The sequence below is a fragment of the Siniperca chuatsi genome, linkage group LG4 (assembly GCF_020085105.1).
Source record: "Siniperca chuatsi isolate FFG_IHB_CAS linkage group LG4, ASM2008510v1, whole genome shotgun sequence".
Lineage (NCBI taxonomy): Eukaryota > Metazoa > Chordata > Actinopteri > Centrarchiformes > Sinipercidae > Siniperca > Siniperca chuatsi.
In genome coordinates this window covers 21810760-21827756 of record NC_058045.1, presented here as the reverse complement: position 1 = coordinate 21827756, position 16997 = coordinate 21810760, and the positions used below count along the sequence as shown (strand labels likewise).

At 39.7% G+C, this 16997-nt stretch overlaps 1 protein-coding gene across 4 annotated transcripts in view; it reads left to right on the top strand.

The window, feature by feature from the left end:
- The window catches only part of nup93 (nucleoporin 93), a 33381-nt gene that overhangs the window by 12257 nt on the left and 4127 nt on the right, over positions 1 to 16997 (top strand). For all 4 annotated transcript variants that reach the window (XM_044193097.1, XM_044193098.1, XM_044193095.1 and 1 more), the window contains exons 4-18: positions 4295 to 4357; positions 6162 to 6290; positions 7436 to 7510; positions 8507 to 8599; positions 8765 to 8904; positions 9072 to 9204; positions 10252 to 10409; positions 10543 to 10708; positions 10982 to 11075; positions 14286 to 14477; positions 14569 to 14695; positions 14886 to 14958; positions 15874 to 15918; positions 16633 to 16749; positions 16868 to 16986. In XM_044193097.1, coding sequence (XP_044049032.1) covers positions 4295 to 4357; positions 6162 to 6290; positions 7436 to 7510; positions 8507 to 8599; positions 8765 to 8904; positions 9072 to 9204; positions 10252 to 10409; positions 10543 to 10708; positions 10982 to 11075; positions 14286 to 14477; positions 14569 to 14695; positions 14886 to 14958; positions 15874 to 15918; positions 16633 to 16749; positions 16868 to 16986 — 1724 coding nt within the window. The remainder of the gene's footprint in view (positions 1 to 4294; positions 4358 to 6161; positions 6291 to 7435; positions 7511 to 8506; positions 8600 to 8764; positions 8905 to 9071; positions 9205 to 10251; positions 10410 to 10542; positions 10709 to 10981; positions 11076 to 14285; positions 14478 to 14568; positions 14696 to 14885; positions 14959 to 15873; positions 15919 to 16632; positions 16750 to 16867; positions 16987 to 16997) is intronic.

Genomic DNA, 16997 nt, shown 5'->3' with positions numbered 1-16997 from the left:
TCGATTCCAGAGTCTATGATCAGAATTGTGTCCATAGCAACGGTCTGTTATTCATGGCAGCAGTCTGCTCTTCAGAAATAACAGACTGTAGAATGCCGTAATTGACCAATCAGAATCGAGTATTCAACAAAGCTGTTTAATATTGCCGGGTAATGTCACGCCATGCAACTGCAAAACTGAAAGTCAACTACGTTTCACAAACATGCTGTCTGCAGCATACAAAGAAACTAGTGTTATGTTAGGACACCAGTAGAATTGCCCCACTATATAAAAACTTGTGTTAAACTGAACCTTTGGCCCTCTAAATTGGCTCAAACTCTGCTTCGATTTTGTAGCAAAGATGTAAAGACACTTGACTGGTCTTCTTTTAAGGCACATTACTGACCCATTTAGAGCTCTAGCAAACTGCTGTCCACTATGATTGAGCAAGATGAATTTAAAAGTTTCCCCCCCTGTATCATGTGCTTCTTTTGATTAAAGGACCTCAATAAGAAAAAGTCAATTAAAAAAAACTATATATAATATGAAAGAAACTGCTGCTGCTGGAGATGTAAAGTAAAACAGACAATACAGTGCAGTATGACATCAAATCAGCCACCAGTTATTTTCTGTGTAAAACCACACACATGCAGCAACAGAATACACCACTGTCTTATTTTCCAGAGTAAAATATCAGAGTTGGTTGGACTTCCTTTTTCTGTGTGTCATACCCCAGCTTCTGTGCTTTGGCTTCTTCTCTTGTCAGATGATAGCACGTCTTTTGCAGTATTAAAAAGACATTATCAAGCTGTAGCTAGTTAGATTGTCACCGCTCCTGCTCCAAATTTACTTTATATGCCATACTTATTACTCTGTTCATCAGTCCTTCTACTGCAACAGCAGTGTGGTTTGGACTAAACACATCACTTCCTACAATCTAGATGGATAAATAGCACTACAGGTAAGAGGAAAAATATGTGTTTTTGATTTTGGGATGAACTGTCCCTTTTTAAGATGTTTTTTCTATGAAAAGCACCAGGATATTTAGATCAGCACCTGTAAAAGCTTTTGATTATTTCATCAGTTTCAGTTGGTGATCCAGTTTAAGAATAGCTCTTAACTGCACATTGATAGGATTTTGTCAAACTTCAATTAATAGCCCAGGCTTTTATTTGCTTCAGTCACTGAACTCAGTCTGCCTATATTTGGGACAGGCGACTCTATGGAACAGGACTTTAATTCCTTTCACTCAAAACTCTTGCTCAGCAAAGATGGGAAATACAGTAAATAATCGAGGAATGTAAACATATTCAGACTTTATGACCGCTTCACAGGTAGGGAGTGACCACTTTTTTTCCGTCTCCTGTTTACCATGCTGGTAAATCTGAATGAATTATACTTTGGTGCTCATGGTATTCCGTAAAATGAACTGAACGACTTAACTGTGGAGAATCTAACAATGTGTAGCATGTCCATTTTGACAAAAGTTTAAACATTTATATTTGTATGCACGATCTAAGCAGTTTAGAACTAGCTCAAGCGGGCAGGAACACAACCCCTGTGGGTTTTAAGATGTTTTATACATCCAGAGAACTTCTATAAAAATCAGACCCGGTGTCTAATAGAGACCTGTGTTTATTTGTCAAAATGTGTAGCCACACACGTCCAATAAAAGGGAATCGGCAGTTAATTGGGGCTCTGCTTTTAATTGAAGTTTTATGGTAATACATTAAGGCCGGGTTAATTGGCCCAGCCAGATCATACGTTGTCTTTACACTTTTCTAGCATTGGTAAGGTTTAGTTTTCAATGCAGTAATTATCAGTTACTCAATTGTGTTTTGTTATTGACATTGTTTCAAGAAGTTATTCACTCTCACAGAGAACCTCTGTGCTTCCAATTGGCTCTCATTTGTCAGGACACAGGGATGGGAGTGAAGAAGGATTGGAGAAAGGCAATGACAGACAGAGGTGAAGGCTGAGAGCTTGGAAAGAAAGGAAGGGGAGGAAATGAGAATGAAGTAGTTAGAGGAATGAGCAGGTGGGGGGATAGGGACATGAGAGAGGTGATGAGAGAGGGGAGGAGGGATAGGAGGAGGAGGAAAGCCAAGAGCACCCACATCCCTGTAGAGCAGAATGATCTCTAATTGGCTTTGAGAAATGGTATGTCTCTCTCATTAGGTGCTCGTTCTTCAAGCTAAATTGATCCTACATACTTCAAACGCAAAGACAGATGGTGCCAAAAATGTCATCAATGAATTAAAATGGTATTATTTGACAGAGGGAACAACTTTCCACCAACTTAAGAGACTATTATGTCAGAGGCAGAAGGCCTATGGTTATATTAACTCGAAGAATGCAGCCTGTCTCGGGGCTTTCTTGCATAATAAGTAGCAGCAGTATTTTAATTTATATCTCAGGAATGTCAATTTGCACACAGCAGTTCTCATATGGTGTATCGACCTCTAAGTCAACAAAGCTGACAAAGAATCTAGGCTAAACATTTTAATACAAGCAAAAGCAAGGCATCATAGACAGTGACATTTTCTTCTGTGTTTTCACTTTGTTTCCTCAATTTTGTAATTATTGTTATTGAAAAGTGGGCGAAATGACCAAAGATCTACTGTGTACGAGTTAAGTTAATTAAGTTAATAGCAACTTCACCTAGGAGTGGGCGATAGGGCCAAAATCTTCTATCACAGTATATGTAATTTTATATCACGGTAATGGTATATATCACGAGACAGTAATTATTCTGTAAATTCAATCAAGAAATGTTTTTTTAGGAAACGATCCAGAGGATACAGTATTGAACTTTTAGCTTCTGAAATACATTTTTTTTTTTTTTTTTTTTTTTTTTTAGACAGCTCTGATGGAGCTCAGGATTTATCAGGAGGACAACTGCTTTACTCCAAACAATTTCACTGTATGAACATGGACTGTGTGTGTGACCTTTTGGATGTGTAGAAGAACACAGGACATTAATTAACATTAGATCCTGTCGACGTGTTGCGAGATGTAAATAATCAACAAAGTTATGCTGCTGTGGCTCGTGAGTAAGTGTCTCTTAATGGGGAGATGCTTCACCCTATTTCCCCCACCCATAACCCATGGTGGATTACTAACCATGGTGGATAACTGTGATCCGCGCATCACTACTGGAACAGTGCTTTTGCTGTCGGAGCTTCAACGTTCCGAATTGAAACATTTAAAAAGCCTTAAAAATGTCTCTAAGAAACACGTCCTGTGGGGTGACAAGTGCGTGACTGGCCGAGCAGATTTGCTATAAAGCCTGACCTGAATATATAGCAGAGACACTTAGGGATAGCTCCCGCGGTGGAAACGGTAACAGTTGCCAAATCTCAACCGGTGGACACATTTCTATCGTCACATCGCCCAACCCTAACTTCAAACAGGATGTAGCTATAAATATATAACCAAAAGCATTCCCATGTCATCAGTTTGATCACAGGAAAGGCTCTTTTGTCAATATTTCTAAATAAAGAGATTTTCTTAGGCTCAGACTCATTCGCAGCTAGTGGGCTATCATTGTCTGTATATTAAAATGCTACACATGTATCATCATATTCTGCCCAGGAAAGAAGACATCAAATTGTATTTTTTGATACTGTAACGCTGCCAGTAACCCACTCTTGTATTTGCTTTAAGAGGACAGTAAAGAAGTACATACAGCGTAGCCACCATTTTGGTGTTTTCTCAAGATGTCTGTCCCTTATGCACGTCCACGTTCACTGACATTCCTGAGTGCCGTCGTGTTCTTTCCTGCGTACTCCAGTTGTTACATAAGTACCATTTACTCCCTTGATACCTCAGATCTTGTGTATAAGATAAGTAGTCTTATTATCAGTTGCGTAGATGTGAATAATTACCATTTTCATTGAAAGGGCCAGAGATGGGGAATTTATGTATGCAGGGGCAGCCATCTTGAGATGACACCAAAATGGAGGCTATGCTGACTGGTGTCTCATAGCAAAATGGCGTGTGAAAAGCATGGACGCTTCTGTGGCCTGCCTCTTCATCTGTATACAACAGCGACCATATGTTTGACTAATCCTGACAGTGCATGGACTAGAAAGCGCAGAGAAAAATAGGAAGGAAACCTGAGAAGCTGCTTCTTTCTCCCATAGAGCAAATGACTGCGCCTACTAAATCGGTCCCCCTAGAACTCTCTGCATACGGTTTATCTCTGCTTCAGTTTGTCCTCAATGTTTGAGATAATATCTCCTACTTTCTCTCTCTCTCTACGTTTGTTACGCATCTTGTCCTCTCCGTCTGTCTGTCTCTGCCTCATCCACAGGGCTTCTTGAAGAACGAGAGGGACAACGCCCTCCTGTCAGCCATCGAGGAGTCTCGCCGCAGGGTCAGTATCTGCCCAATGTCTGAATGCATCGCACGTTGAAAAAGAGCTACATACTGGTAACAGAATCTAAATCCTACAGTGTGGGAACCAGTTCAAAGGCACCTCCAGATTCAGACAGGCCTACAAAACCCACATCTCAGTATTTATTTAATTGTTTTTCCATCTTTACAGGTGAAATGGTTTAAATTTTAAAGGATAAGATGCAGTAATTAGACTCTATAGTCACAGACAGTAGTGGTTCTTTGTTTGCTTCATATTTAGTTTTACAAAATCAGATGAGTTTTCAGCACTGCAGAGTGTATTAACATTAGCACACCACAATGTAGGAACATTTAAAAAACAATTTTTTTGTAATTTCTGCTGTGATCTAAAAGTCATTCTGGTGTAAACCTTTAGGGAATGGTTTTGAAATGGCTTCCCTGATGTGCAGAGCTAATAGACCCTGCGTTTAATTAGCTGCTGTTCCCATTATCTCTCTTTGCTCCCTGAGAAAGGAAAAAAGGACTTGTGTGCCAGGGTGGAAAACTCAAATGCACTGAAGATTAAAAAGAAAGCGGATGTTAAGAGATTTCTATCTGACTGCTGTCCCTTTTACATCACACGAAATGTGTGCTATTGGGCTGTTAAATTACTAGTCCAGTCTCACAACTACTTGACATGAATATGATCCAATTCTGGATTTGTAAGGCAGATACCAATATCGATTTTTGAGCGTTCCAAAAATCTGATAAATACATTGACTGATTTTTATATATATATATATATATATATATATATATATAATCTCAAACACATAGCATTCAAACATCTCTCTGGACAAGCAATGTAGGTTTTTAAATTACCTCAAATTTATCTTTGGCATTTCTGCGCTGCAATTTCTTGATTCCATCATAGTTGTTGAAAAAATTTCCTCTATGCAACTCAGAAATGTTATAAGTAAACGGTTTTGACATCCAGGCAGTGACCAAGTTAACCAAGTAAATGGTAGCGCTACTCTACATTTGAATCTCCCTGAGCTGCAGATTGGAAGGATTCAATTATCTCGCGTTCCCATTATCTCACTTTGAGTCTCTATGGAGAGTTAAAATAGACTGCACTGTGTCCTGGTGGAGTAGTTCAATATTGACAGGGGTCTGCTGTTAAATCCGGTGAGTGAGTGTGTGTGTGTGTGTGTGTGTGTGTGCATGCATGCATATGCCATAGATACGCCTAATTTACATAAAGTACATGTATTTTATATATATATATATATACATATATATGTTCTGCATGTGTGTACCCTAGTTTGTCTGGCTACTGAGAATTCTTCTGAGAGAATTCTTGTACTAAATCAATTGCTATAATCCAATATACTCACTGTGTGTGTATGTGTAGGGCACAAGATTAAACATTTAACTTGTTTACGTTCTATGTATGGATGCTACCAAGTTAAGATCAACAGGAAAATGTTGGCACATCCCAAAACATTGGAAAATAGCTGCATAAATTAGTCATATGATATTTAGCATCTAGCATGTTAGGCAAGGCGTTATGTAGAATGTACAAGAGAGTTTAACTGCAATACACCGCTAAACTGATTTGTTCTCTTATTTACAAAAGTTCTGTAGCTTGTAAGTCTGTCTCCAGAGTCAACCCTGCTGCTTCAAATTGACCTCTGTCTTTAAGGCGCAGCATTAAAAGTATCATACCTAGTCTGTTGTGATTTATTTGCATGTTATTCGCAAAATGTAAGAATGTCCTAATTTGTGTGTCAAAATATATTGAATACGATTGGGTACCTGTTTCCCCCTTTCATCTGTTTCAGACGTTCCTGTTGGCTGAAGAGTACCACCGTGAGTCCATGCTGGTCCAGTGGGAGCAGGTGAAGCAGAGAGTGTTGCACACACTACTTGGAGCAGGAGAGGATGCACTGGACTTCAGTCAAGATGTGGAGGTACAGGACACACAATACAGACCTGGTTTAGGAGGACCTCCACAGTCTGCTAGACACCTTAGCTAATACTGTTTTAACTAATGGGAAAGCTAACATTGATTTTTCTGAACACTTGCTGCTGGGACTGAGGTTTAAATTCTTTGCTAAAGGTTGATAATATTTACCTTTTTGCGAGTATATTATATCAGTAAGTCCGCTAATTTGAGGTTGTAGAATTCACTGCCCCATGGACCCAGCCCTGCACAGGCCCTCCTCTGTTTGGGAAGATCTGTCATAGAAAATGAATAAGCTTCCTAAAAGAAGATGCAGGTCCACCACTGTTGCTTTTTAAGAATGAAGAGGCCAGAAGAAATGTCTAATTTTGGCCTTTCTTAGTGTTTTGTAGGATTGAGATTACAGGTTTCACTTTCAGGAGTCAGTTTTCTACCTTCTGATATTTCACAATTCAAGAGCTCATTTCTAACTTATTTTAAATCACTGTGTTCACTTCTCAAGTGCGTCTACAACTCGATTTATCAAATAATAGTGACCTCATTTTAGTGACTGAAGTTGTGGACTGTGTAGAAAAAACTGACACATTAATATTACATTGTTTAATTCTGTGCAAAAATCAACATTCATTTGTCATGTTTTTTCCAATTACTTTGATCACACAAAAAACATCTATATTTTAATATATTTTAACTTCCTGGACCTAATACGTCTACTTAAAAGCAAGTCTCAACTCTCTCAAGCATATTTCTTGACACTGTGTACTCGTAGCTGTCTACACACTCATCTAAACTAACCAGAATAACTGTTTCATCTGAGACTTATAGACACTATTTTTATCTTCTCCCTGAGTAAAGTAAAAGACTTTCATCCTTGTGTCGTCCTGTGGGAGCCTATCCCAGCATGCATTGGGCAACAGGCCTGGAAACACTGTGGACAGATCGTCTTTCTATCTGTGCTGGAAAGACTTTTTGAAAAAAGAGGAATTAATTTAAGGTGCTAATTGATGATGTCACATTAGACACATTTGGCAGTTTCATTGGTACATGATTGGTGTGCCTGTTGTTTCTAGCTTTATTTAACTTCCCTTTAGAAATGCTTGCTTGTGTGCAGTATTTTTATTAAGTCATCCATTGCCTCTCTGTATATTGTAGCCCAGCTTTGTGAGTGAAGTGACAGCTCCAGGAAGGAGTGCGTTGGACAGCGTGGAGGTGGCCTATGGACGACAGGTGAGTCGCCGTCAGTCTAATCATTTTGATGTACATCGAAACTCCAGGCAATGGCACGCAGTTAAATTTAGTGTGGACAGTAAAAGTGTATACTTGATGCAAAATAACTTTCAGCCTTTTCATCTCAGTGCCCCAGTCTTTTGTTCATTTTTATTATTATTCTACCACAGGGGAGCGTCAGACATTATTTTCTAAAAATCTGATAACGATATATTTGCCGATATTCATTTTTTCACATGAAAACATAAAATAAACATTTTTGATAAGAAGCATTTATATTTGTATTTTAAAGTATTGCGACCAAGATATGTACTGAGCGGGACATTTTACTCTTGAAAAATAAACTTAACGGATATACCTGTGATAAGCTAATATTACTCTCCTGATTTATCAGTCAGGCTCTGTTACAAACATCAGTAGCTTTTATTAATTTGTTGAAGATAATCATCTGTGACAAAATTTGGAAATTACGGTAAGAATGTTGAACACAGACGTGTAAGTCTGTTTGCGATGCCCTCTCTCTGATCGTTAAGCTAAAATGGGGTCACAGCAAGACAGGAAGTGCCAGATCAAAGATATCGATTGACTGGGCGGTAGAGAGGGACTCTGGGTAATTCTCTCTCTCTCTCTCTCACTTTCTATGTCTCTCTACTTCCCTCCTCCCTCATCATCCTGTCTGACCTTCTCTTTCTCTCTCTGTTTGTCTCTGATCTGCTACATGACGCAGTACTTTAAATGTGGCTTTTCCTCCGACCATGTGTCGACACATTGCGTGCGGCGTCATTTGTCTAGTTTTTGTTATCCTCTTTGATGACCTTTTAAACATTTTGATTCTTTTTTTCTTGTTTTTTGTTGTGAACCATTTCACTCGATGGTCATAGCGTTTGCTTTTACTTTTGAAGCTGAGGATGGACAATTTGGGGAGCTTATCAACTATCACCTTTTTTTTTCTTTTTTGTCTTTCTCTCCACTTATCACCACCTCTTCCCCCGTTAGATTTACATTTTCAATGAGAAGATAGTGAACGGTCACATTCAGCCTAATCTGGGAGACTTATGTGCTTCTGTAGCAGAAAGCCTGGATGACAAGGTAAGAACCTAGTTCTTTCACATCTGATATCACCATGAAATTTACTTTTGTTTTCAGATTTAATTGTTTTGTCCTCTGCAAAAACATAGTTAGTTTTACTCTGACAGCTAATATGCATTCTGTTTGCTCTATACATGTCTTTTTGTAACTGTGACTATCACACAGAATGTATCAGACATGTGGCTGATGGTGAAGCAGATGACAGATGTGTTGCTGGTTCCAGCCAAAGACACTCTCAAAAGTCGCACCTCTGTTGAAATGCAAATGGCCTTCGTACGCCAGGCGCTCAGCTTCCTTGAGAACAGGTAACTGTGCTTGTTTTTGTTTTTCTAAATTGTAGTGGTTAGTCTTGTTTTTGAAGAAGTTAAACTTTTTGTGGAAGTTAGCACCGGACACACAGTAGTCGAAATTTAAGATGAACTGCACTTTGATGATGAACTCAATGTATATGTTTCTGTGTGTCTCCTCCCAGTTATAAAAACTACACCATGGTGACTGTGTTTGGGAACCTCCATCAGGCCCAACTAGGAGGAGTGCCAGGAACGTACCAGCTAGTCCGTAGCTTCCTCAACATTAAACTACCAGGGCCCCTGCCTGGCATGCAGGTAACAAACACACACAGATTTTGAATGTTTTTTTTAATCTGTCAATTATATTACAAGTATAGAGAATGTCTCTTTTTTTCTTTTTTTCTCGGTAAACATGTAACCCACTAACAGTCAGATCGTGAACATGCCTTAGGCAGCCAAATATCAGTATCGTAATCTACATTCATATCCTAGCTCACTGATATTTGCGACCAGGCACTGGTACACGATGAGTTTGAAAAAGCTTAATTTATGTGCAGGTCAAAAACATTAAAGCTTTTCTTCAGCCTTCATTTACAAAAACACAGGGCTTGTTTAAAGGCTGATCATTGTGTAGTCAACAGGCACATGTACATCGATAGTGTCCAAAACATATTCAACCTCTACATTACATTGGCAGTTACAATGTGCAAATTGTGTAACTGAGATGATCATCCTGGTCATGGCCTATACGCAGCCAAACGAACACTATGGTGACAGAACCTTTATTTGAAGTGTATGCTGAAAAACTAATAAATGAGCAGAGCGGCGCCTAACAATTATTTCTCCAATTAGTCGATTAATCTAACGACTAATTTATCGATTATTCTAAAGATTATTTTTTAATTACTTGATTAATATAACAATTAATTTACCAAAAATAAATATCAAAAACTTAATATTTCAATATTTTATTATTTTCATTTTCTCTTTAAAAACAAAGAAATGTAACAAGAAACAAAGTATGTACTGCAGGAAATTATTCTGCAACTATTGTCTATTTAAAATATAATATTTGAAAGAAGAAATTAATACATTACTGTATTTCTAGTAGGTTATTTCTTACATCAACATTTTAAATCTATTTAATTCTCCACCTTATTTTAGTAACACGAGAGGGTTAGAGCAAGGGGAGATTGTGGGTTGGGTGCAGCCATACTTCAGTGCGACACGCCAACACACAATATGCAAATCAACGTATTTCCGTAATCGATGACGTTGATTATGTCGATGAATCGTCCCAGACCTAGAAATGAGTCAGTGGAATATTGTCGTGCCTGCATTAAATGTCTGTGTGTGCAACAGGACGGTGAGATAGAGGGCCACCCGGTGTGGGCTGTGATCTACTACTGTCTGCGTTGCGGAGATCTGAATGCAGCCATGCAGGTTGTGAACAGAGTGCAGCATCAGCTAGGAGACTTCAAGACCTGGTTTCAGGAGTACATGAACAGCCCTGACAGACGGTGAGAACGCCTCAGCTCCTTGTCTTCATGTATTTGTATATGTTGAGATGCCCACATAGGTCAAGGAAGATCAAACCATATTGTAATCGCTGTCTTCTCCTTTCATCTATTTATCTTGATCCCTTCGCTGCAGCCTTTCCCCAACTTCAGAGAACAAGCTTCGCCTCCACTACCGCAGAGTGCTGAGGAACAGTGCTGACCCCTACAAGAGAGCCGTCTACTGCCTGATTGGGAAATGTGACATCAGTGATAACCATGGAGAGGTGGCAGACAAGACTGAAGACTACCTCTGGCTAAAGGTACAGTAGACTTAAATTTGCTGTTTTTTCTTTTTGGTTTATTTTGGGAAGTTCAAGCATTAGCACACTAGCCAGAGCAGAAGCTGGTCAATGATCATCATTAAAAGCTTAGTTAGTTCCAAAGCTTCACTGTTGGCAATCCTTGGACTTGTGTGGGTCATTTACTATCTTGCAGTATGTTGTTTTTTAGTACTGCAGTCATCCTTTGAACCAACGTTGTTGTATGTCTTTCCGTTATCTTTACATAGTGTGTACCATGTTTTGTCCCTGCAGTTGAACCAGGTGTGTTTTGATGATGACGGCAGCAGCTCTCCTCAGGACAGACTGACCCTGCCACAGCTACAGAAACAGCTGCTGGAGGATTATGGTATGGACCTGCGTTTCTGTTTCAGCTCTCAAAATGGCCACTAATATTTAAACTTTTAGTTTCTTGACAATTTTGATATATCACTTTGCCTCCCCTCCCACCTCTCTTTCCTTTATTGTTTCCTCTGTAGTACTTGAGAAGCTGTTGCAGAGGGGGCACAGATGTGTGCATGTGTGCTGTGTGCCCCCTGTGGAACACACTTTCCTTGGGTAACCTTTGGCTCACATGCTGTTGATTGTAATACGACTACATCAACTATATCTGTCCATTGTTTAGAAATGAGAGCAGCTTGCCTCTGAGCTTTTATTACCTTCTGTCTTAAAAGAGCCAGAAAAGGTTAAATCAGTGGACCTCTGGGTGCAGAGCAGGTAAATGTATAAAGCAAATATCAGTTAACCATATATCCTTTCCAGTTTTTCACAACTTATATTTTAGGAATGCACTAATGCAGCTTTTTCTCTCCTGATTCAAATCTGTATACCTCACTATGTGGAATCATTGTTATGTAAGGTAACATGAGGCCAGGGATTGCTGTGACACGAATGAGCAGCCCGCCATGCCTGAAGGAACATCACTGAAACACTGAATTTTACATTGACATTAACAGAAAAACTGATTTTACTGTAGATCAGCCACATAATTGCTCATAACCCTATTTATGATTAATTAGGTCAGTATTGTTGCCAGTACTGGTGGACATCCATTTTGCATCCTGTTTTCTGACATGTTTTTCTGTATTTTTTTCCCATATTCTCAGCTTAAAACATTCTGAACTGTACGCTCATTAATTCCTGCTGTCTCAGTGTCTGTTTACCTATGCTATGAATATGCATACAAAACAATTGTTCTTATATTCCTAATAGTGTATAATATTAGACTTTGCCTTAAATGCACACATACACACAAAAACAGATTTGCAGATATGGATAAGCCACCTAAATATAAATAAGTTGAATGGCAAAATGAGTAATGCAGCAGGATCTGGAAGTAATTTTTCCTACTGTAAATTCTTATTTGAAAGTTTTCTTTGAATGATAATGTCAAAGTTCCTCTATCACATAAGTCTCCTGGATAATTTAACAACACTAAAGCAAACGGCTATAAATATTTCAGCGCTGATTCTGAAAAATCAGTTTTTTCCTTCAGTTTGGTTTGGTGCCTCAGCAACTGTTGCTATACAACAAGCCAACCAGAAGTGTGACTCAGAGCAGTAGCAAATTCAGAACGCTTTGTCATAGTAGGCAGGAACAAAAGATCATGAGTTTGTGGAAAATGAGCCAGAATCTGTTTGTGGATCGATTTTTAAACTGCCAAATGTAGAAATAGCACAGTCTTTTGTACAGCCAGGAGAGTTTCTTGCTTGGAAGTGCTACAACTATCAGTCACCTGCTGTCTGTGCAGAAAATGAAATAACACCTCCCACATCGTCTCTCTATAGGCCTTATCAAATGCCTTGAGTAAAGTAAAAAGGAACAGCTGCAGCTTAAACTCTGGAAACATAGAGTGGATAAAAACATTCAGTATGCTTGAAACAAACTAGGTCGTCCAATGTGTCACATTGCTTCCCTGATCTCTCTTCAAGAATTCTGTGTCCTTGTTTTAACTGCAATGAGTATTACAAGAGAGGACAAAGGGCACCCATTTGGATAGTCCCCCCTCGAAGGCATCCATGGTGTTGCACATGGAGTTAAAGTGACAAAAGTAGTTTTGTGAAAGCTGAAAAAAGAGAGCTTGAGAGAGAGAAGCTCAAATCCTGCATATGTTTGTACTTAATCTACACACCTGGTCACTGCATGAAGTGGGAGTGCTTGTCAGATTAGATAGAGTTTTGAACTCATTTCAAAATAAACTACCCTCTTAAACAACCACATGCCCCCTGATGCACAAAAAAGGGGAGCGTAGGGCATTAGGCCTTCACTCCCACAGATTGAGAAAGCACAGTTCTCTCCCCTGGGTGTTGCCTTCTCCGCAGGCCGATCCTGCTCCGTTCAGATAAGACTGCACTCTTTTCCTCTCTCAGTAGCTCTCACCCTCTCCCATTTCCCACTCTCTCTGCACATTCAGAAGTACAGCCTGAAGCCTCATTCTGTTTTCTCGCTGCTGCTCGGCTCCCTCGGTTGTCTGGCACAGCGTTCCTTGTTGTCCTCCATCTTGCTTCACAGCGGGTCGTAAAGCCCACAGCCTTTCTTCATTTCTCTCACATACTGCCAGCGTTCACCAGTCTCGTCTGTTCGCTGCATCTCCGTCCTCTTCTTTTATCCTATATCCCTCTTTCTCCTTACACCTGCACAGTTGTTTTCCCTCTTTCCTCCCACTGATTTTCAGCCTCTTTCACATGCTCTCTCCTTGCATGTGCATTTGTTCTTTCTCATTTCTTGTTTGCACACTCTGCTGCAGCCCCCCCTCACAGCCACACTCTTATCTCGCCTCCTTCGTCCTTTTTCTTCTCTTCATCGCTCTCTCCCTCTCTCTTCATCTCTCATGCGCTTTTGCTTTTTGAACTAAAGTGCTGTAAGTCTGAGATAAGGCTATGAAATGGCTGACATGGTCCACCCTGTTCTACTCCTCAAACTCTCAGCCAGCAAGAGGATTAAGGATTATAATTAAAAAGTAAACTTGATGACTAAGTACCTGCGCTTGACAAAATGTTTTCAAATTCTTACATGTTAGTTGCCATAGCAACTGTCAAAAGTTGACGTGGCATATATAGACCCAGAGTTAAATCGGTGCCATGAAATGGCTATTACAGTTTAATAAATTCAATAATGACAGTAGAAGAGTCTTGAGTAGTAACTGTCAGATAGTCATCAATTTCTTTTTATTAAACACTGAAACACCCACACAGGTGATTTCAATTATTTTCCTTAATTAGACCGCTACTCAGGATTGTGTAATTGTGTACAGACTGCTTGATTGACAGTTTAATATTACATTGATGCCATGACATTTTTTGATCAATTTAAAAGGAGCAGTTCAAGTTTTGGTGAGCTGCTTAATGTTATTGCCATATTGTTCTTTGCTTGTTTGTCTCCGTAGAGATGAATTAGTCCCAGAGTAAAACTTGAGTTGCCACCTTCTTCTAAGCTTAATTTAAAAATTAAAAATAATAATAATTGGGAAATAATTCAAAACTTTATGAAAGTGTTAATAGTGAAAAATGTTTCGGTCTCATCTAAACCAACTCCCTTTCTCTCATCTTTTGTCCAACAGGAGAGTCCCATTTCTCCGCGAGCCAGCAGCCCTTCCTGTATTTCCAGGTGTTGTTCCTGACAGCTCAGTTTGAGGCGGCGGTGGCTTTCTTGTTTCGTGTCGAGAGACTTCGGAGCCATGCTGTGCACGTGGCGTTGGTCCTGTATGAGCTTCGGCTGTTGCTGAAGTCATCTGGCCAAAGCGCTCAGCTGTGTGAGTGTAATCACCTTTATTTTGTAGGGTGGTGCAGACACTTGAGAAAAAACTTTTAGTTAAACGAAATGTGTTCACCTGTTCTCTGTAGTGAGTCAGGAGCCGGGCGACCCTCCCATGGTACGCCGCCTCAACTTTATCCGTCTGCTCATGCTGTACACTCGCAAGTTTGAGTCCACTGATCCACGGGAAGCCCTGCAGTACTTCTACTTCTTACGGTAAGTAATCCTACACTCTCACAGTCAGATGAACATCCTGTTTTGTGATTTTCTGACCCTATACAGTTAGTTGCTAAAGGGAGATGAGGATGTGTGACAAACATTATGATTTAGATTCGACTATTGCTTGTGTCACGGGATGTTCACCCTAATGCCCGTTTCTAATTCCTATGTATGTGTCGTTCTGCAGCAATGAAAAGGACAGCCAGGGAGAAAACATGTTCATGCGTTGTGTCAGTGAACTCGTTATTGAGAGCCGAGAGGTGAGTGACCCACATTTCCACAGAGACCCTAAATGCCTATATTGTTGTTCAGTGCCTTTTAACATAGTTAATACAGTTGCAATTAATACCAAAAGCCCACTAGATGATGGGGCGGCTGATGTGGCCGTCCAAGATGAGTTTTTAGAATCGGCACGTCAGTGGATCCATGATGGAGTCTTGTTTCTTAAAGAGGGTCAAAGCATATCCCTTTAATTGTTCTCCTTTTCTCCTGACCTCGTCTCGGACATCCTGATCACTCATCCAACACTTACTCTACTCTACTTGTAAAACGGTTAAATCTAGCTAAGGAAAAAATGTGTCAAGTATTAAATTTTTCAACTTTGATTAAATGCACGTCAAGAAAAACAAGTGTGGGCAACAAAATTTGTATTTAGTGAATATTAATTTTAAAAAATCTAAAAATAGATTTTTAAAAAGATTTTATTTGGTTGTGTTACCTTTTGCAAACATACAGTAAAAATACCAATTCAAAAATGTTTATAACTATCCTTTCCTTTGGTTTTGAATATTTTTAAATGGACATGAATTACATCTCTCTTACCGGAAGTAGCCACCTGCTGAATTTACTGATACTCTGTGTGCTGTTTTTGCACTTACTGGACTTCGACTATAGTTACATACCACAACTCTTTCTATTTTTGGTTCAGCGGGGTGTTTTGTTTTTTACGTTTTGTTAATATAAGTGGACAAAATATAGGTTTGGAGAGACTTTTCATTATAATGCAATCCAGTAAAACATCACCACAAAAGAAACTGAACATGATAAGCTTCATAATGTAGGATTTATGGTTTGCATATACTGTATAATACAGGTCTACCTATTTCTCTGGTAATAAAGTGTATACTTTACATGTTTTTGATAAGGTATTTGTGACTTTGTGTCTTTTTTTACAGTTTGACATGCTGTTGGGGAGATTAGAAAAGGACGGCAGTAGGAAGGTAGGAAGATTGGTTGTTGTGTTTCTATGGCACGCTTTTGCCTCTCACCTGCTCTCTTGCCACGCTTTTCTCTTCTATTTTCTCTGCTTCACATTTTTCTTCTGTCTCTCTGTCACTCTCTGTCTCTGCTCTATGTGGGGGGTTTCAGTCAGTCAGACAAGGACAGAAGTCTTCCCTTCCTTCAAAACATGTCCTACATGTTTTGACACTCCCCATTTAGCAGCACTCTGTTCCAATGTCATGGATCAAAAAGCTCTTCACAGTGCTTCACTGTAGCCTTTGCTTCCAAAGTTTCTTGACATTTCTCACTGTGCGTGCAGCACTCTGCACAATGTCATGTTTGAGGGTCTTTTATTCCCCTCAATTTCACATCGCTGTATGTTTCATCCTACCCACATGACAGACACACTGTGTTAACTGCGTTGTCAGACTCTTGTGAATCTGTTACCTACATACTGTCTGATCGAGGACTGCACTACAGTATATCAACGACTGAGCTAATGACCTGTTAAATTAATATTGCAGTGGTGGTTTGTGTCGCTGTACATACATAGACTTATTATAACACTAACACTACAGATGGCAGTTTGCTGGATTTGTGTATTATGAAGGTAACATTACCTACCAACAACCAAAGGATAGTTACCCTCTGCTCTACCTTAAGAACCGTAGTATTCACAGTCTCACTCTGATCCTCTCTCCTCCTCTCTTTAGCCTGGAGTCATAGATAAGTTTGCCGGGGACACCAGAGCTATCATCAGTAAAGTGGCTCTAGAGGCCGAGAACAAGGGCTTGTTTGAGGAGGCGGTCAAACTCTTCGAGCTGGCCAAGGTGAGCAGACTTTTCTGGGTGTATTCATATACTGCACAGTATTTCTGCAAAGCTGCTGTCATTTGCAGCTGTTGGTTTTGAGTCGTCTCTCTGTCTCTTTCCATTTGTCTCCGTGTAGAACCCAGATAAGGTGTTGGAGTTGATGAACAGGCTGTTGAGTCCAGTCATTGCCCAGGTCAGCGCTCCTCAGTCCAACAAGGAGAGGCTAAAAAACACTGCAGTGGCTATTGCTGAGAGGTAAGGACACA